The sequence below is a fragment of the Pygocentrus nattereri genome, chromosome 12 (assembly GCF_015220715.1).
Source record: "Pygocentrus nattereri isolate fPygNat1 chromosome 12, fPygNat1.pri, whole genome shotgun sequence".
Taxonomy (NCBI): Eukaryota; Metazoa; Chordata; class Actinopteri; order Characiformes; family Serrasalmidae; genus Pygocentrus; species Pygocentrus nattereri.
The window spans coordinates 20904567-20926304 of NC_051222.1; the positions used below are offsets into that span (position 1 = coordinate 20904567).

The window sequence follows — 21738 nt, forward strand, 5'->3', positions numbered from 1 at the left end:
AGTTTGACCATTGATGGATGGACAGGGGCCAGTGTGGTTATTAGAATGGGGTGTGGATGCACTTAGTGGGTCGGACCATGTAACTGAATGACATGTGGTTGTGGACTAAAGTCACATGGTTCACAGTCATCATCACTGTCAGCCATTTTGTCGAGAAAATGTGCCATAACCAAATTGTTACTCTAATGGCACCAAAGCACGAGATGAAACAACAAACAAATTAAACAAACAACAGAATACATATATATATATCAGATGTAAATCCCATTTTTCTTCATTTTTTTAACTTACAGTAAATATAAAAATGCTGACAATACCCTCAGTTTAAACAACTAACACAAAATTAATAAAAGCCATCACACAAAAAATGTTTCAATCTCCCGTCCATCTCTTTAGAGCTAAAGTGAATATTTCCCACCTGAATTATCAACTGCACTCAAGTCCCTAGTCGGAGCTCTGAACACACCCACTGTCTGATGAGAACAGACTCTCACTAGCCCCACTACTGACGTCACGCAGCAGCAGCATGAAACATGCAAACAGTCCACCGATAAGTACACACTGTTGGAAGTCCAGTCAATAAGCAAAAAAACACTTAGCCGTCCAACCCAGAAAAACAGGCAGTAGTGAAGAGAAAAAAAGAGGGAAAAAAAAGTCAGGCGAAACACATCCGTCCTCAGCCCTCGGTGGCTACACAAGCCAACAGGCAAACCATGCAGGCAGCCAGTTCAGTCCATCCAACAGGTCCCACAAGCAAAAGTTTTGCGGTTGAACCACACAAAGTCCCAAAAGTCCGCTTCTTGTTGCACAAATTCCACCAAAAAAAAATGACAAGCATGCAAAAAAATTGTCCGACATTAATGGATGTCCATCCTCGCGAACGTAAACTCGGCAGGGCAGCGGTAGCATTAGCCTAGCCAGCTAATAGTTTCCTGCACCAACAGCGGTCCACGGTAGGGATACAAAAAGTGGAAAAAACAGGTGCACTCACCGAATACAGCTGAAAATATGGCTAAAGTCCCACACCCGGTTCGGAATCTCAGCACAGTGAACCTGGCATGAGCAGTTAATGTCCAGTTAGCTAGGTGGGTTAGCAACCAGAGAGCCGAAGGGAAAAAAGTTTGGGCGCCACTTGTAATCGTGAAAAAAGGAGTGTGTGGTGGAAGAGCTAGCAGTGATACCTGGCTTCTTTCGAGGCACACATACAGGAACATACTCCATGCGGGGTAGAAGACATATTTAATGACAAGTCACCATCGCATCTCACCACCAGATAGCTCAGAGTATAGATACAACAGACCAGAGGTTGTGCTACAGCAGCTCACCATCTCGCACAGAGGGCTACAACTCCTCCACGCATGCACAGTAGTACAATACATGTAGGCAATCGTTACACCTTGATGGTGCACTGTTCTCCTTAAGAAACTGCTTTGAGATTTTTTGTCCGGCTAACAAGTTCTATCTTGTGGGGGGGCGGTGTTACGTGCAGGTCTGGCACTGTTTGGGTGCTGGGTATGTGTGTGTGTGTATGTGTGTGCCTTTTTTCCTGCAGGTTGACAGTCCACATGACCTTCGTGGGAGGAGCAACAGGCTATATAACCTGCATTCACTACCAAGATGGTGGCCAGAGCTCAAACAGGTAATGGTACCTATGCTGTGTGTGCCTCTGGTTCTCTTGCTGCTGCCACTACTGCCATGTGTTTGTTGTGTGCCATTTTGTCTTTGTGATTCCTTGTGGAACGTTTCATATTTGCCATCTCTAACAATGCACATAGCTTAGTTATACACATCCAACCCTATACTAATCTTAGGAATCCAGCTGGTAAGGTTGAGGTGCCTTATACATTTACGTCACGTAGCTGTCTGTGTGTATAGATACACCAGGGTAGCAAGCGGGTGCCCCATTTGTGCTTATGTTTGTTAGTTTAAGTAGTTAGGTTTTGCTTTCTTTGTTCTTTTGTTTAGATTAACTCTAGCTTAGATTAAGGTTTTGTTTTGTTTCTTTCTTTCCTTTGGCACCATCACCATTGGCTCCTCTTAGACGTCAAAATGTCTGGGCCCTGTGTGTGCTTGTTTTATTTGGGTGTTTTGTGAGCTTTAATAAACACAAGCCATCCTAAGTTGTAACAATTCTGTACATGAAATTCACATTTAAACATCCCCAGTTATGCATTTTGGCTGCAACTGGCACTTCAAATTTAAATGCTGGCAAGCTGATAACACACTTCAGGCTTGAGGCAATAGCGGATAGCAACAATTACTAAGCAGTGGATTGGAAAATAAGGTGGAGCTTGGCAGAGAGTGTAATTACTCAAAGAAAACAAATAAAATGTTATTATCTTAAAAAATGCTGCTTAATAAATATTCTTTCCCAGTTTGATTGGGTAGGCCTGTGATCAGTCTGGGTAAGCCCAGTCCTGGGGCTATGCCCCTATAACAGTTAATGAGTGTGTTTACATGCACTTAATAGCCTGATAACTGCAGAAAATCGTCGCACCATTTTTCCTGAGAATATGAACATACATATTCTAAAAGATGAAGAACACTTAAATCCTTAATTTATATATAGTCTGTATAATCGTCACTCCAAATGTGTTGCTACCGGTCCAATGGCAACACTGCTTGCGTATTTCTGATACCACCATCTGTTTCTGCACATGCACAGACTGAGAAACCCGAAAGAAATCTGAGTAAGAGTTTACATGCTGAGAAATTTGATTACTGGGATTACTTATGACTCACTGTGACAACAACCACCCATATAACAAAAAGAAATCATATTTTAAACATAATTCCATATTAATAAGATTTTATTCCAAGTTATTTTGAATAATTTCTGTAAGTCCATGCATCTGGAAATGTTCACAAAATGTAAGAGCAGCTGTAATTTTCAAGTAGTGTAAAATTTTTAAAGTTTAAAAATGAGAAAATTAAGTCACAAGATTCTGATATGATAGTGACAGTATATTAGCTTTGCATGTTATACGAGTGAACAGTTTAAGGCAACAGTTTAAGATACCAGACCTTAAGCGACAAATCTAAAAAGCTTTAAATTAAAGGAACAATTAATCCAAAAAATGGTAGCAAGGAGTAAAAGGATGAAAATAAAAAGATTTAAGGCTAATGGGAACCAATATGCAAGTGGCTAGTGAGGAATGAAAGTTAGTAAAAATCAATGAGAATGTGGCTAGCAATGAATGAAAGCTAATTGGAACCAATTAGAATGTAGCTAGCGAGGAATGAAAACTAGCAGAAATCAATTAGCATGTGGCTAGCAATAAATAAAAGCAAAATTGCAACCAATTAGCATGTGGCCAGTGAGGAATGAGAGCTAGTAGAAATCAATTAGCCTGGTTATCAAGGAATGAAAGATAATGAGAACTAATTAGCTTGATCTCATTGCATATTTCTAAGTATAAGCTTTGTTTATTGTTAGCAACATTAGCATGTTGGGAGTAAAGCGTCTTTTAAAGTTTGATTAAAGCCTTAAATTAAAAAATTCCCAGGCTGAATGTGAAATAACTCACCTTCTGGTCATGGCTGTAGGCCAGTGCCCAGTCTTCTTGGGAAGGGTGGAAAAGCAGGCTCAAGACATAGAAGCTGAGTCGATATTTCTGATAGCTGGCTCCTTCATCTGAGCTGATGAGGACGCTGCTTTCAAACTCCGGGTCAGTCAACACCATTATCTGCCAGAGAAGAGGGCGAGGAGGGAAACCAAACAGAAAGAGTCAAATAGAGTAAAGCAGAAAGAAGACAGCATAACAGAAAGATGAAAACAACAAAAGAAAGAAGTGACGACCATAAGCAGAGGAAGTGGAAGTTAATGTATGGCGACAATTACCACCAAAAAGCATTTAAGAAAGTTCAGGCTTCACATTTGGCCACCCACTGCTGTAAGGGTTGTCCATAGCTCATAGTTCTCTATAAATAAATATAATTATGCAATCTTTCTTGTTGCCACCATTTGGCTTTTTTCCCCTTGGTGAACTCTCTCTCTCTGCACTCTGGCTGCTGCTCTCTCTTCCCCAGTAAAACTGCACTTAATGAGGCCTATGCAGTTTCACCGCTGTGCTGCAAAGTTCAAGGCTGATCAAATTGTCCACACAGACTAAAAACAACAGTGGTCCAGCAACAACGCTTTGAAATCAGTGTTTACTGGTTTTGTTTGTTTTATTTACATTTGTGGTATTTTTTTTTCTTCTCATATTTATATTTGTATGGGTGGGCTGCACCTACAAAGATTAAGCTTTATTAATCTTTATTAATCTTTATTATGATTAAGGTTTATCTATTAATGTTGTTGCACCAAACTTCAAACCTAGTGTAAAAATAATCAGGTTTACATTTAAACTATCATTTAAATCCTGGATTACTTTAGCAGTATATCTAAATTAAACATAATCCTGTTGCACCATTGCTTCATAATCAGACAGATTACATATATTAAACTTAGGTCAGGCATGTCAAACTGGGGACCTTCCAGGCCAAAGGGCTGTGGAGATCAGCGTTTATCCTCATCTAACTCTGAATTTAGTTCATAAAGGCCTTGCTAATTAGCTGATGAGCTGAATCAGCTGTGTTTAATGTGACAGTGTGCTGAAGTCTCTAGTGTTTTGGCCCACTAGGCCTGGAGCCTGACACCTGTGACTTGGACAGATTAAATAACTAACTGTATATACTACATTTACTCTGCGGTTTTGTTGAACTAGTTGATCTTGAAGGAACTGCTTTAATAATATTCAGGGTTAGGCTTTAAATTTAAGTAATTATTGGACTTTCACCATAAAACCACAACTTACAGAATAACATACAGTTTGCTTGTATATAAAATGTTTTGATTCAGATTGCCAATTTAATTTAGTGAAGGACTGGTTAGCTAAAGCAGGTGTGTGATGATAGTTGTAAGTACTGGACTTCCTTGAGGAAAGATTTGCAAATGGTTTGGCTAAAACGCTGCATATAATCACAATGTATGGATTATTTATGTGTATTTATTTTCAAGTTAGTGTCTCTTTAGAATTCATTAAGATATATCACCTTCATTCACAATGTTTTTACTTGCCAGTGTACGTAGTGTGTTCTGTTTTCTGCAGTAAGACTGTTCCTAGATCAGACTTTGACAGCAGAGACTGCATAACAGAGTTGTATTATGGGGCAAAACGGGCTGCCTCTAATCCACTTGTTTCACTGCGTGGCTGCCTCTGATCACAGCGATATTTAAAGGTTATGTCTACCTGCTTGTTAAGGGAGTCGCCACCATGACGGCTCCTGTAGGAAAGGTAGTTTTACATGGAATGAAATCTAATGAGTGCAGCTGACAGAGAATGGGCTTGGCTTATTCCAGCTGGAGGAACGACTGCTTTAGTTAATTGTTCTATCTGGGTTGAGTGGGTGTGTGTAATCAGAAAGAACAGGCTAGGGCAAACGGAAAACATTATTGACATGTTTTCGAGTGTGTAATGTCAATTTTGAATGCAAATTTTCTGAAGGAGGGAGTGAAAAGAGATGAAGAGAAAGACTGGGAGAGAGACCACAGTGAAGCTGTGAAAAAAAAGCAGCAACAATACAGAAGCGCTTCCTCTGCAGTTTAACCAAGAAGTCGACGGTTCCATTATGGATCATTACTTGCACAATAGAGCTGCTTTGTGTTTTGGTTTTGGATATATGTAGCATTAGTGCCTTTCTTGCTGGAGTAATCAACATATCTCAGGCTAATGAGGACCAAACTGTTTCAGTGGGCACTGGAAAAAAACCCACTACCTCTACTGCTCAGTGGACTAACATAAATGGGCGAAGTTGACACCTAGCCTTAATAATAATTAACATACAGAAACCAGACTCTGGAAGAAAGGACCCCTGCTCACTCTCTCTGGCTCTCTCTTGGTTTCTCTCTCTCTCTCTCTCTCTCTCTCTCTCTCTCTCTCTCTCTCTCTCTGGCTCTCTCTCGCGCCCCGGCACTCCACTCACGCTTTTCTTACTCCCTCAACAGGATTTGAATTGGAAAAAACGGCGCTGCATTTGTCACTGACAAACATCCCACCCCTCTTTCCCCGAGCTTTAACTACGAATCCCCCCGGGCAGTGATTTAGATAAATTGTTTTTCATTAAGTGCCAATAAACAGGCAGCCGAATTGCGGCCAGGATTTGCACAGGCTGGGGGCCTTCCAATTTTCCCCATTCATTATGGTCCCAAGAAGATGGCACGAGCCCCCCCTGGTTTCCACTGTCTTCGAGGCTTGTCAGATGCAATTTGCAGTTCTTAAGCACTAATCATTTTCCATAACATTGTATTAAGCGACAGCATTTATTATGAAAGGGAAATTACTTTTCACCTTGCATCCTTGCCTACCCCATCCAGATCTCGCTTAAACGATCAAAGGCGGGAAGTCCTTCAAGAGACTATGCGAGTCTTTCAGCGCACTACTTCCCCCACAGAAACACAAATTGGGGTCTTATCGCTTGACCTGCAGCTCATAGGCTTTGATAAAAAATTGGATGTCTCTTCCCATCGGAACCTTTAGGGAGAACATGCTTGTTCCTTATGGAGGTTCAGTATATTGGAATCAAACAGCTTGTGCAGTAATACAACAAACTGCAATTAGTTTAATGTAAGAAGTGCAACATCAATACTGACTTGCCTGCAAGGAATTCCTGCTGTTATAATATAGTCAGTCACTAGCTGTTACAAAGCTCCAGTGTTGATTGTATTAAGTACAGATATGAAATAAATTGTTTGGCAAAAAAATCTGATTTAGCAATTTCTCCCTTACCCCAGATGTAGTGGAATAGCCATGTCTGGTGTCCAAAGCTTGCTTTAGTTTTACTTTAGAGCTATGGGGCTAATATAGATAACAAACAATGGAAGCTTAAACCTCACCAGTTAGCTGTGTACAAACTGCATGCTTAAATCATCTCAGATTTAGCTCAAACTGCATAGTTCTGTTACATAATTTCAATTAGACCTGATAATGTGGTTTTGGACATTGTGTGATATTGTTGTATATGAAAACGGGCACAAGAACTGTATACAATGCTCTTATGTCCATATAGGCAAACTAGTGAGGAACTTGAATAAAAAGTAAATCATTTTGGGCTGAGGAATCCTGTCAGCCATTGCTCAGGCCAACCGAACCCCTCCCCATCTTCTGCTAAAAAACAATTGACCAATCAGCACTAGGCACACGTGAGTAATTTTCCCTAATTTCTAAACAGAAGACACAAGAGCAAAGATGTAGGATGTGGAATCAACAGTGTAGCACACCATGTTACCAAGTAAACCTGAGAAAAAACACATTACATGTCTGATATGAGGCTAAGTTAGATAACCAGCATGTCTGTCTAACTATCATGTCTTTCTTTGTTGATTTATTGCATTTAGTGTCAATTGTAGCTAAAATAGCTAATGAAATAAAATTTACATAGAAGAGTCCACAGGTTGAAAAATGTACATGCGTTCTAAAAGACACTGAGTCTGTAATAGCAGTTATCCCAAGGCCTTAATTTTGCCTATGTTTTTCCATTTTTCATTTTCTAGATAATACTTAGTTGTAAACGACATAAAATTTACCGAAACTTCTTGAAAGCTGCACCATGTAATGTTTGATGTTTTGGCGACATCTCTGGTGGAAATGTGTAACTGCATGTGTAACTTGTGGAAGAACATTTTGTAACATGGGTTGTGCTTCAGATTCCAGTATACTGAACCTCCATAAGGAACAAGCATGTTCTCCCAAAGGATCAGATGGGAAGAGACATCCAAATTGTTATGAGAGCTTATGAGCCGCAAGTCAAGCAATAAGACCCCAATATGTATTTCTGTGGCGGGGGGTGGGGGTAAACTGTCTACTCTAAGATACAGATACTCTCTTGAAGAATACAGATACTCTCTTTCCACTTTTCCTTGATCTGTTTACCAAAAACCTGGATGGGGTAGTCAGGAATGCAAGGTGAAATCTAATTCCATTTTATATTAAATGCAGGCATGTGATAAAATGTTATGGAAAATGATTAGTGCTTAAATATTATCTACTGTCGTCATCATATCTTCATCAGTATGATGTTCATTTTGCATTTAAGACATAAATGTTGAGTCAAACCTTTTTGAGTGTGCATGTGATGTTAATATAAGCAGATGAATGACATGGTCTGAAAACCTTGCACAATGTGTTGTATATGGTTCTAGATATAGCCTTTTGAAAAGGGTTCGATATAGCACCAAAAAGTGTTCTTCTATTACAATGTTAAGCATGTAACCATTCATTTGTAAAGAGAAAAAAAAAGGTTCTATGCAGAACCACTTACAGCACGTTCTCCATCATCTCAATCTGAAGAACCGCTTTATGATGCAAAGAAGCCTTTGATCATACAAAGGGTTTTTTGAGTGTTTATGGTTCTATATAGAACCATTTTCTTTACTAGAGGATCCTTGAAGAACCACCTTTTTTTAAGTATGTACGTTTGGGGTATGGGTTCTACTCCACTCTTGACCATAGCAGGTGGTGACTAGGCCTAAGATTGTTCCTGAAAACCAAAAAAAATAAACAAAAAAAAAACAACGTAAAGATTTGATCTGTGAACCACAGGGTCACAGCGGTGGGTGTGGACCGAGATCACTAATCAGAGTCAGAGAAAAAGGTCTGTATGGGCAGATAATTGTGTTTTCAAGCCGCATGCATGTGACAGTCGCAAACAAATATGCCTTCGCGAGAGCAAAAGAAATAACAGCTACAAAGCAGGATCGATCGACAGTTTGAAGGATAAGCATTGGATGTTATCAGCTCAGGCTTCTAGCGTTAGGCTGCCACAACTTAATCCATATCCTCTCCATACTGATCTAAGGAGCAGAATGGCAAACACTAGTTCTACCTGCCTGGAGTAAACAAAAAGGGAAAGCAGGCCTAGACTAGAATTAATCACGTCAGAGCTGATTAATTGCTTTCACCTGGAGAGGACAACAGTTTGGAAGAAAGACAACCAGACTGGGGGAAAAAGCTATTTTAACCCTTAGAAGTTGTTACTTTTGATTTGCCATGGTATTCAAATGTAATTACACAATTATAACAGTTTAATTATGTAGTAACTTAGTGAATTACATTCTCATTCAATTTATGCATCACGTCTGACTATACAAAGCAATGACAAAGTGTCACCCCATTCTTAATATGATGTTGACCCACCCTTTGCAGCTGTAACAGCTTCAAATCTTCTGGGAAGGCTTTCCACAAGGTTTAGGAGTGTGTTTATGGGAATTTTTGACCGCTCTTCCAGAAGCGTATTTGCGAGGTCAGATACTGATGCTGGACGAGAAGGCCTGGCTCGCAGTCGCTGCTCTAATTCATCCCAAACGTGTTCTGTCAGGTTGAGGTCAGGACTCTATGCAGGCCAGTCAAGTTCTTCTACACCAAACTCGCTCATCCACGTCTTTAAGGACCTTGCTTTGTGCACTGGTGCGCGGTCATGTTGGAACAGGAAGGGGCCATCCCCAAACTGTTCAGACAAAGTTGGGAGCATGAAATTGTCCAAAATCTCTTGGTCTGCTGAAGCATTGAGTTCCTTTCAGTGGAAGTAAGGGGCCGAGCCAAACTCCTGCAAAACAACCCCACACCATAATCCCCCCTCCACCAAACTTTACACTTGGCACAATACAGTCAGACAAGTACCGTTCTCCTGGCAACCACCAAACCCAGACTCGTGCATTGGATTGCCAGATGGAGAAACGTGATTCATCACTCCAGAGAACACGTCTCCACTGCTCTAGAGTCCAGTGGTGGTGCTTTACACCACACCAACGCTTTGCATTACGCTTTGTGGTGTAAAGCTTGGATGCAGCTGCTCGGCCATGGAAAGCTAATCTGAAGGCCACATGAAGTTTGGAGGTCTGTAGCAATTGACTCTGCAGAAAGTTGGCGACCTCTGTGCACTTTGCACCTCAGCATCCACTGACCCCGCTCTGTCATTTTACGTGGTCATGTGTCCATGTTAGGCTAATGCACCAAAAGATTGGCTATTTATTTATATCTGTTGCCTCAAAACATATTGGTACTACCTTGGACTGGAATGAACTAGATAGTGGGAAGTAATTGAGGGGCTGCTGCATTTTATTTTAACTTGAAATATGGCTAAATAAAACAGAAACATCTGTTTGTATGTTGTGTTATTAGATAAGTGCTTATTTTTGAAATCCCAGTGTAAAGGTTATGCCAAACACATTTTAGGACAAATGAACTGGTGTACTGCTCAATACTAATTCTAAGCATTACAATAAATTTCCATCACATTCAAATCATAAAGTTTCTCATCTTCTACGTCCTCTTACATAAATATGTTTATAACATCTTTATTCAATAGAAGTTCTACATTAGCTTCAATGAGCAACGAGCGAGAAATGATATCTATAAACTTACTGCTATTCTTATTGTCTGTGATAATGAGTGATTTATAAGGGTTAAAAAGAATCAGTATGTTCATTGGATACAATTAAAAGAAGTTTGGGAATTCTACTCAAAACCACTTGAAATTCTTGACTGAGCCCACCGTTTAAGTGTTCTGGGTGAATCGGTAAAATGTCAAGCCCATCTTTCAAATCAAGAGTGCTGTGTCTGAAAGGTTAGGCCAAAACTTAGCCCCTCTCTGTAGAAAATGACCACAAATCTCTCTCAAGATCTTCCATTACTCTTGGCTCAGGTTGCATGGTTATTGTGGGGTAGCAAGGGGGAACTGGAGAGGGGGTGAAGGTGGGGTAGAGCAAACCTAAAAGATTGATCAAAACGGTGCTTCCCAGTCCTGGTCCTGGAGTAGTCCTGCATGCTTTAGCAGTTCATTGTTCTAGCACATCCACTTCAACTCAAGCAGGGTTTGTTAATTAGCTGATTAGTTGTAATATGTCATTTAGAGCCTGGAATACATCAAAATGTGTGAATCATTGTTTTCACTATTAGAAATCACTGTTTTGTTTTGTGGAAAAAGGAAACATTGTTGTAGGGAGCTAAGAGATGATTCGCTATACTGGTATTCAAGTCTGTATTTAGTATTCTGAGGCTTCATCCTTTTTTTAAGGCACTAAAGTTCTAGCATAAAACTAATTTCATTAGCAAAAGTTTTTAGATTGGGCAGTTATTTTTAAATTATAGAAAAGATTGCTGGTTTGGCTGAATGCATCATAAATTTATGCCAGGCCTCCATGTCACTTTGCCTCACAGGGTAATAAAGTGCACTGCTTTCTATTTTAGTTATTTCCCTCTGGGATCATTAAAGTATTCTGATTCTGATTCTGATCAGAGGCTGGTTTAACTATGGAGGCACAACAAGTTTCATGAAATGTAAGCATGGTTCTCTTTATCTGAATACCGCTATGTGGCCAATCTACACTGCCTCTGTCACATATCGCCTCTTTCCTAATTAAACAAGTTTAAAGCATGTTTAAAGCTCAATAGCACAAACAACAGATCTGATCTTGCTGTTTGTACAGCACAGGAGCTGCTCTGAAACTGCTATACTAACAAATAGAGGTTTAATTGGGTTTGAAATTCTGGCCCAACACTGAAATACAGTCCTGGAATTTTCTGCCTGACCCAGACTGACACACATACTTGCAAAAGATGGTTCTTCAGGGGTTATTTAGTAAAGGGAATTATTCTGTTTAGAACCCTGAGATCTGTTTAGAAGCATTAGTTCTTTGTATGGTGAAACAAATCTTCAGATTGTTGGAGAATGTGTTGTATATGGTTCTATATAGAATCTTTTAGAAAATGGTTCTATATGGCACCAAAGGAGGGTTCTGCTGCCATTAGTGTCAAGCTAGTAACAATAGAAGAGCTCCTTTTGGGGCTGTATATACCATTTTCCTAATGGCCCTAAATAGGGCCATCAATCTGAAGAACCATTTCACCATGCAAAGAACTCTGTAACCATGAAATGGTTCTATATGGAACTCATGGTTTCAACCCTTGAAGAAGCATCTCTTTTTAAGATTTTGAAGCTAACCTAAGCTCAACAGAACTGTGTCTGAATCTGACCCAAAACTGGCCCATCCATCACCCAAAGTGCAGAATAAAATATGACAGGAAAGATCCTGTTACCATGTAGTGGCAATAATAATCATCATTAGAACAAAGATAAGTAAAGTCTAAAATATAAAGTTACAATAAAATATTCAAAGTGAAGTTTCAATCATGTTTGTATCTTGTTTGTTCATCATATAATACTTTTGAACATAATTTTTTTTTTTTTTTTTTTTAAATCCAGTTTGGATAAACTTTCCATGCTGCTCTGTTGTCATGCTGTGCAGTGCTGATATAGCCAGATGTTAGCCTTCACCTCTTTATTACTAAAACACTACACATGCAATGTGTTACATAGAACACACTGAACATATACAGCTGTTTTGGGCAAACAAATGAAACATCCTTTTGGCTGTACAAAACAGTTTTTCTCTGAATCACTTCACTGTTCATGTTTAGTTTTTTTCTCAGCCTTGTGAAACGTTGATGCAGTGTGGGTAACTGCAGTGGGTGACTATGGGTGACTGCAGTGGGTGACTATGGGTGACTGCAGTGGGTGACTATGGGTGACTGCAGTGGGTGACTATCAGTCACTATGGGTGACTGCAGTGTGCCCAAATAAAAAATGATTTAAGGTACTAAAATTAGAGAAAAAGTTGAAAGAAAGGAGAAACCTAAAGCCTGCCCCCCTATATGCAAGTTAAAATCTGGTAAAAGTGGGAGACTCTGAGAACCCAAACTTTCAATTTGAACTCATTATTATATTATTATTAATATCATTTAGAACATTTTAAAAAGTAAGAGTATGATTTGACTTGATCTCTGTGGAGTTTATGCTTCATCACTTTTGATGGACATAAGATTCTCATGAAACGCTATTTAAACTGGAAGAGTGTTAGTGTGTTAGACTGACGACCGGAAAAGCTCTTCCAGTGCTATGATTTTCAAGAAAGATTTTGAAAATTTGAGGACTGGTTCATAAATATCAACAAGTATTTGAAGTTTGCAAAATGCACTTCGGGGCCAGTCCTACTTTTTTAATTGTGTTTTTGTTTGTTTGTTTGTTTGACTTGCTGGATCAGTTGATACAGTACATTGATGTAAATTGAATGGAAATCATTACATAAAAATGTAATTACTTAGGAATTTTGGAATTACATTAGAATAATGTAGCAAATCTAAAGTAACAACACTTGACTTATAAAAGTTTAACTGAGTTGTGGAAAAACTTCCAAACACTGTCAGCACTGATAACTCCTCACCTTTGGTGTATAGATTAGTCATATACATTCTGCAGTTAGCCAAGCTCAATCAGTCCACTCATAGAAGCCAATGAAACTAATGAGCATAGTAGGAAAGACCAAGGTCAAAGGTTAGCAAAACTGACTGCTTGATATAATCCTGGATGGATCACGCTGAGTAGACTTGAAGATTACAAGTGTGAAGTCTAATCTGTAGCCAACAGCTATCTTGTTATTCAGTGCAAGAGTGTGCTCTGGCAGGAGACTTAACTTGATGTTTCTGGAGAACTTTTCCCATGATTTGATCACTGTCTGTGACCATGTGTCCTACACACTCATTCTGTCCTTGTCTAGCCCTTAAGTCTACAATGAAGTGCTAAACTCAAATGCTTTTTTGGAAATGTCTTGTTAGTCTTTACTGTTTTAATGGATGTCCAAGAGAGCTGAGACTGGTCCTCAGAGGGAGGCTTACAATATCATCTGACATTTCAGAATTGAAGGCCGTCTTATTAAACACTACAGCCATTCTCATTGGACGCTTAATGCCCTTATTTGGCTGCTAGACTCCTTGTCATGAGTCTCCTGCTGTCTCAGTGAAGGAGAGAGAAAAACGGCGGAAGAAACAAAGAGAAATTGTTGGCCAAGACAAGTCTCTGCTAAACTGTAACAGATTCACATGAGGAGCTGAGATGTGGCCCTTGCATCATCTAATTGCCAAAATTGCCAAAGACTACAAGAGTTCAGCCAAAGGAAAAGTTTCCTCAAGACTTGCTAACAAGATATGAGTGACTTGAATTGCCCTGGATTTCGCTAAAACTGGAACCTGTACAGTATAAATTCTGAACTGGAAACTGTTGGTACACTGTAGTTGTGAAAAAAGCATTGATAGATTGGCATTAGTTAATCTGAGGGTGGTGATTCAACTGCATTGATTTAGGAATAATAAGAAGCTACATTAGTCTGTGATCATAGTATTCAATAAAGGATGCACTATTTGGGGTGGGCAAGGGAAAATGATATAACTTTTCAAACATAAAAATAATTTTGAACTGTAGAATTGGATTATTTTGGTATAATATACATAGTATGGCCAAAAATATAAGAATTATAAACAAAATGTTGCAAATGTTGTAAAAATTACACCTCAAGAAAAGCTATATATTAAAGCCAATGATTTCAATACAGTCTTGAAATATCAGGGAAATTCATAACAGTGTACTGACATTTTAAAACTGCCAATTCACTCCTCTTGTAATGGCCTCCCATTGTCTTATCATCTTTCATGAAAATTACTCTTTGCGATCAAAACTAGCTGGTTGCATCCTATCCAATTTGTTTACATCCTATCTGGTGCCATTCTATGTTCTGTCTATACACAAACTATGCAAGCGGCATAGGTCCTCCACTTGCAAGGAGGCAAACATGAAGGCAGAATGATGGTACCACTTTATTTGGATGGTTCACTGTAGATGCTTTGTAAATGCTCAGTATATCATTAAGTAAAATTCAACTAAAGATCTGTTAAATGCAACTGAACTTGAGGTTGAGTGTTATTTGAAGGATCCACTGTAGATGTTTTGTAAATGCTCATTCTGTTTATAAGTAACATTAAACTAAATATCTATATCAGTGTGAAAGAGTTTATTAAATCTATCCTTACTTCTAACCCTAAACCTAATTTCAAGGCTAAACTTACACCTACTGCTAACCTTAACCCCAACCACGATGTTGTTGATCATCAACTGAACATCACCATAAAGTTTGTTAATGATTTAAGTATCTGTAGAGCATGTATAGGGACCATCCGAACAAAGTGTGATGAAATTTATAGTTATGTATTTTTGTATTATACATTTCTACACATTATACATCCATGCTAGCCCAACAGGCCTGTTCACGCCAAAGTGTGTCCATAAAGTTTTTTCAGTTGTCCATATGGACGTAACTGTGGTGATAGACAGCCTATCTGGAGCTAAACTCCAAACAGTGCACTGTCATAGGGTCCACAGCTTCCTTCAGATATATTACATTATTGCTGCATTTGTGCATTGTTTGCTGCTATGCACATTGTCAATCATATGACTGGGCAATTTGAAAAGTTTGAAGAATTTTACTTGCATTATCTAAACCGATCTGTCAGTTTGTGAGACAGGGATTAAGCCTCGTGGACTACACAGGATTCTGAATTGAGATTCTCTATTAATAGAAAAATGCAATCCAGGCGCCGTATTACAGAAAATTCTTATCTTTTTGTCTGGACTTAAGACGTAACAGGGCAAGACAAGATTTTTCACAGATTCGTATTACAGAAGCAAAACTTTTCTTAATTTAAGAATCTTCTCACAACATCTTGTCTCAATTTAGGAAATCTTAACTTACTTGATCAAAGCCAACAATCAACTGTCGTCTCTGTTACCTAGCAACTGACCATACACACACAACTGAAACATAAACATGTAATCAATTTAGTTAGCCAGGCAGTTATCGTTAGCGACTGTTACCAAGGTAAAGAAGTCCAACAAAACTAAAACACAATAAACAAAGTTAAGAATATCGTGTTAGCACTTCAGGGCAGCGACACTCTGATAAAAACAGCATGGAGTTTGTTTCATTTCCCAAGCGCTTTAGCTGAGCATGCTAACATTATTCCTCCTGATAACCAGACACACGTTACAGCTCTGTCTCCTCGTTTTTCACCACCATCACAGTAATATTTTACCTGACGAGTTTTCATCGACATTAACACACAGAGGTAATAAGAGGGGGCGGTGGAGATCATGTCTCCAGTGTCTGGAGCTTTTAAACGCTGTTAGAAAAAACTCAGAAGTCAATGCAATGTTTTCAGTGTAGATAAATGTAGCATCATTATGCTAGTTATATTGAACTGTGCTGCTTATCATTGCATAAAACAATAGAAACATGATTAAAATAGAAGTTAAGATGCTCTGGGGCTGTCCTAAAGTTAAGAAAATAGGATATTTTGGCAACTTAGGATGTTTCTGTAATACCGTTTTCTTATCTGGAAATAAGATAAGATTATAGACTTAATAACTGTTGTTCTGTAATGACTTCTGTCCCAACTTCAGTCTTAACGGAAGTTGCCATGACAACAAAGCAGATCTCAGACTTTAGAATATTCTGTAATACAGCCCCAGGACTAGACTTAATCCCTTACCAGGAAACTGACCTATGAACACATAAAAACCTGAAAATATGTGTATCATTATACCTTGTACTGTATATATACTGTACAGTAATAAGAGATGCAAATCGGATACATCCTTTTGTAGACTGTTAGAAATAAAGGCTCTGTGCAGGCATATTTTACATTCACCAAGGTACAAACTACGTAAATTTTCCCTTAAAGGTACAGCAGTGGTTATAAGTCCAACTGTGAGTCTTAAATATGTTTTCCCCAGGGTCAAGGTACATGTGAGTACCTTTTCATAACCTACTCTTTTAAAACTGAACAATAAATAAAAAGGGTGTGTGGAGTCAATACAACTTAAAATAACTGCAATATGTAGGATAATCATATTCCATTACTACAGGTAAATAAAAGACATAACCTTGAGGGTAGCAGCCACAAGAGGGGGAGCATCCCAGTAATAGTTTAATGCCTTTTTTCTGAGAGTGTTTATCAATCATTTCAACTCGTTTCAACCTACAAAATTCTCAAATTATCATCTTGAAATAAAATATCAAACCCAACACTGGGTTTGGTGTTTAAGAGACCCTTATTAGTCCCACAAAGGGGAAATTTTGCCTCCAAGTGAAGACACACACTAGGGGCAGTGAGCCGGAGTGGTCCGGAGTGGTGGGCAGCCCTATCTGCAGTGCCCAGGGAGCAGCTGGGGGTTAGGTGCCTCACTCAAGGGCAACTCAGTCATGTACTCTCGGCTCAGGGGATCGAACCAGCTTGGTTCCCTAACCACCAGCCAACGACTGCCCCACAAAAATCTGGTGACTTGGGTAGGCCTTCGCAGACAGACCTTTTCAGTCTCTATGAGGCTTGAGATGTCAGGCCCTAAGCAGAGCTCCTGTTTAGGGCAGCTTGTGAGCTAGTTTTGGAACAGCACAAGTGCAAAAACCTATAAGACAAATGCGAATGTAAACTTGGCCACTACAGGATTTAACTTTCTTACAGGATTCTGAAGTAAAATTCAAGAATTTGCAAATTAGAATTTTTTTTTTGATGTCCAGATGTTTTGGAGGTTAAACTCACACATTCATTTTAAGATATAGTACTATGATCTGATTACAGAATGGACGCTGCAGAGTCCAGCGTATTGTCACACTGGGCAGTCTTCCAGCACGGGGGCACCCTTGTCTGAGAAGCAACTCATTAACCTTTGCACTCATTGCAGAATACAAACATGTTTAAATGTTATTCGGAAGGAGCCTCACCTCTCTGTCAACCCTTTGCTGGTGATTAGCCCACCCTTTATCCTTCCAAAGCAATCTGGCCTTTTATCCAACGAGAGGAAAAGTCAACCATTGGGTATCTAATATGATCAGGTTCAAGGGAAACAAAGCCAGTAGAGTATTTCTTTATTTATTTCATTTTTTCACTTGCGTGTTAATAGCATTAGAGAGAGGGCTTTGTACATATAAATTAAAATGTGATACTGCCAGACTCTTGCTCAAGTCATAACCTCTTAAGCTTGCCTCTTGTCCGATCTTTTGTAACCCATCTGTTTTGTCAGAAATGCTACAAATGTAGGAATCAAACAAGTGCCATATTGGGTCCAGTGCAAAATGAAAGCAGCAAATTTCAAACACCCAACATGTCTTGGCTCATCGATTAAATTTGGCTTTGGCTTTTGGTTTGCTTTATTCACTTTAGTAGTAATAAGAAGAATGTAAGGCTTAAAAAAACTAAATGCCATGTTGTGATTTCATATAGCATGAATAGTGAAGCTTTCCTCTACATCAGTAAGAAGCCCACCCACCTTCCTCTTGTTGGTGGGACAGACGTACAGATAACTCAAGACTGTCTTCACTCCCACTTTGTCGTTCAGTCTCTCGTAGGTCGAGCCGTAATCCATGGATCTGAGGAAGAAGAGAAAAGGGCTGTCATTGCATGCTTCATGCCTTACTGCGAGTTTAATTGCCAGCTAGAGCTCACGAAGAGAAGCGCAAGCTGTCGAGCATATGTTCTTCGCCTTTTAAGCTTCGAAACAGCAGACGTGACTACGCTGTGACCTCTGGGCATGAGCATAATGATTTATCCAAATTGTCCTTTGATTTGTTTTTAATGGCTAATGATATTTACTCACTGGTAATACAGAGCAAGGGCCTGTTGACTTGTGCTTTCGGTCGATTTGTGGAAATGGCAGGAAGACAGTGCTGTTCTTAGTAAAACTACATTTATAAAATGTTCCAGCTTTATATAGTCACTTCCAGTGTAGTAACAGAGTATGTGTAATTAGTATTACACATTACAATTAGTAACATAATCTGTTACTACACTGGGAGTGACTAACATTTTATATGGCTGGAACATTATATATATATATATATATATATATATATATATATATATATATATATATATATATATATGTAATGTAATATTGAGATAATTGAGAATTAAGGTGATACAGTACAGGTGAGCAGAGTCTTTTTTTTTTATAAGCAACAGGTATCATAGTCAGTCATTTGCAGTTGATGACTGATATTCTTTTTATTGTTTTCTATTGGACGTTTCACCAAAAAAAATAATCAGAGAATTTTCCCAATCAGTGGATTATAATATATATTATGGAAATCTCATTGTTTTATTGTTTAATCAAGAAAACACTGTGCACGGTTACTAGTAAACAGTTTTAGGTCATTTTGTAATATGAAATCTGGCTATATATGACTAATATATTAGGAAATCATTCTGTGATATCCTTCAGAATAGAGACAGGAATGACCATTTGATGAATCCATGTTTTATAGAAATCTATCTATCTATCTATCTATCTATCTATCTATCTATCTATCTATCTATCTATCTATCTATCTATCTATCTATCTATCTACACAATAATTCTCTAAAAACAGTTGTTTCCTCTGCTCCACACACACCTGATCTAACTAATGAACTAATTAATCCACAGTGCTGATGCAAATACTTGCCTATTTCTATCATTTAGTCTGCATTTCTTCATTAAAAAAGCATTTCTCAGTGATGTTGCATTGATTTGATTTAAAAACAACAATCAAAGAAAGCCAAAATTCATTAAACACATAAATAGGAATATGAATAACACATCAGTTGCATTTTATTGCTACTCTGATTAAACACAATAAGCTATAATCAATCTGAGCTGCACTCTGAATGGGCTTGTGTGCCCACTTTGACAAAATCGCAGTGCATCCAACAATAAAAGAAGCATTGTGTATCTTTTATGCAGTGATTGAAAAAATAGTATCACAGTGAAAGCTCTGATTCTACACTCTAAGTTTCTCACCATGGCCAGTGTGGACATACATATGCTCTAACTTTATTTACATGCAACCATAAACAAACATATTGCAGTTTCCTGAGTTGTTTTTGTCTTGGACGTGGAGTGCTGCACCAATAAATTGTTTCAGAAAGTGGTGCACCAAAATTACAGAAAGAGTAAATTACTGATTACAGTTTTAGTTCTGTACTTTGTAATCACTACCAAACCAGCCGTTAGGGGTGTACTTTGTGTACTTCTGGTGCCGGTCCCAAGCCCAGATAAATGGGGTGAGGGTTGCGTCAGGAAGGGCATCCGGCGTAAAACTTGTGCCAAAACTATCATGCGGGTCACAAATATGATTGCCATACCGGATTGGTCGAGGCCCGGGTTAACAAGAACCGCCTCCGGTGCTGTTGACCAGCAGGGTGCAGTGGAAATTGGACTACTGTAGGTTGAAGACCATCAAAGAGGAGAGGAGGAAGGTGGGTTAGAAGGCAGCGAGAGAGCTGAACATAGGGACAATGACTGGTAAAGGCAGAGAGCTTGCAGACATGATGGAGAGAAGGAAGGTAGATATTCTGTGTGTCCAGGAGACCAGATGGAAAGGAAGCAAGGTCAGTAACATTGGAGGTGGATTCAAACTGTTCTATCATGGTGTAGAGAGGAAGAGAAATGGAGTAGGGATAATCCTAAAGGAACAGCTTGGGAAAAGTGTTCTGGATGTAAAGAGAGTGTCAGACAGGATCATGAGCCTGAAGTTGGAGGTTGATGGTGTAATTTTGAATGTGGTCAGTTCATATGCACCACAGGTTGGTTGTCAGTTAGAGGAGAAAGAGGAATTTTGGAGTAAGATGGATGAAGTGGTAGATGGTGTACCTAGAGAGGAGAGATTAGTGATTGGTGCAGACTTCAATGGACATGTTGGTGAAGGGAACAGAGGGGATGAAGAGATGCTGGGTATGTATGGTGTGAAAGACAGAAATGCAGAAGGTCAGATGGTTGTAGGTTTTGCAAAGAGAATGGAAATGGCTGTGGTGAACACGTATTTTCAGAAGAGGGAAGAACACAGTAAAGTGGTAACGGGAAAGTGTAGCAAGTCAGCATAGGGTGGTTGTCTGTAGAATGAGATTAGAACCAAAGAAGAGGAAGAGAGTGAAGACAGAGCCAAAGATTAGATGGTGGAAGCTGAAGGAGGAGGATGGTTGCAGGCAGTTCAGGGAAAAATTGCAACATCCCCTTGGGGGCAGTGAGGAGCTACCTGAGGACTGGGAAACTACAGCTAAGGTGGTGAGAGAAACTGGCAAAAATGTGTTGGGTGTTTCGTCTGGTCAGAGGAAAGAAGACAAGGAAAGTTGGTGGTGGAACGAGGAAGTCCAGGAGAGTATTCAGAAGAAGAAGGCAGCTAAGAAAAAGTGGGATAACCAGAGAGATGAAGGAAGTAGGCAGGAGTACTGTGAGGCTAGTCGCATAGCGAAAAGAATGGTGGCGAAGGCAAAGGATTAGGCCTATGATGAGCTGTATGAGAGGCTGGACAGTAAAGAAGGAGTAAAGGACTTGTACCGTTTGGCTAAACAGAGAGATAGAGCTGGAAAGGATGTACAGCAGGTTAGGCTGATAAAGGATAGAGAGGGAACTGTACTAGTGAGTGAACAGAGAGTGTTGAGTAGATGGAAGGAATACTTTGAAGAACTAATGAATGAGGAAAACGAGAGAGAGAGGAGGACAACGATAGTGGATCAGGAAGTGCAGAGAATTAGTAAGGTGGAAGTGAGGGCAGCTTTAAAAGGGATGAAGAATGGAAAGGCAGTTGGTCCAGATGACATACCTGTGGAGGTATGGAGATGTTTAGGAGAGAAGGCAGTGGACTTTTTAACTAGGTTGTTTAACAAAATCCTGTAGAGTGAGAGGATGCCTGATGAGTGGAGAAGCAGTGTACTGGTCCCCATTTTTAAGAACAAGGGTGATGTGCAGAGCTGCAGGAACTACAGAGGTATAAAGTTGATGAGCCACACCATGAAGGTATGGGAAAGAGTTGTTGAAGCAAGGCTAAGGCGAGAGGTT

The 21738-nt window shown here is 39.3% G+C and overlaps 1 protein-coding gene across 1 annotated transcript in view; it reads right to left on the bottom strand.

Moving 5' to 3' along the window:
- Positions 1-21738, bottom strand: part of sorcs3 (sortilin related VPS10 domain containing receptor 3) — a 424538-nt gene that overhangs the window by 173550 nt on the left and 229250 nt on the right. Inside the window, exons 3-4 of the mRNA XM_017724487.2 lie at positions 18193-18292; positions 3528-3686 (exon numbers count right to left, since the gene is read on the bottom strand). Of these exons, the coding sequence (XP_017579976.1) occupies positions 3528-3686; positions 18193-18292 (259 nt within the window). The remainder of the gene's footprint in view (positions 1-3527; positions 3687-18192; positions 18293-21738) is intronic.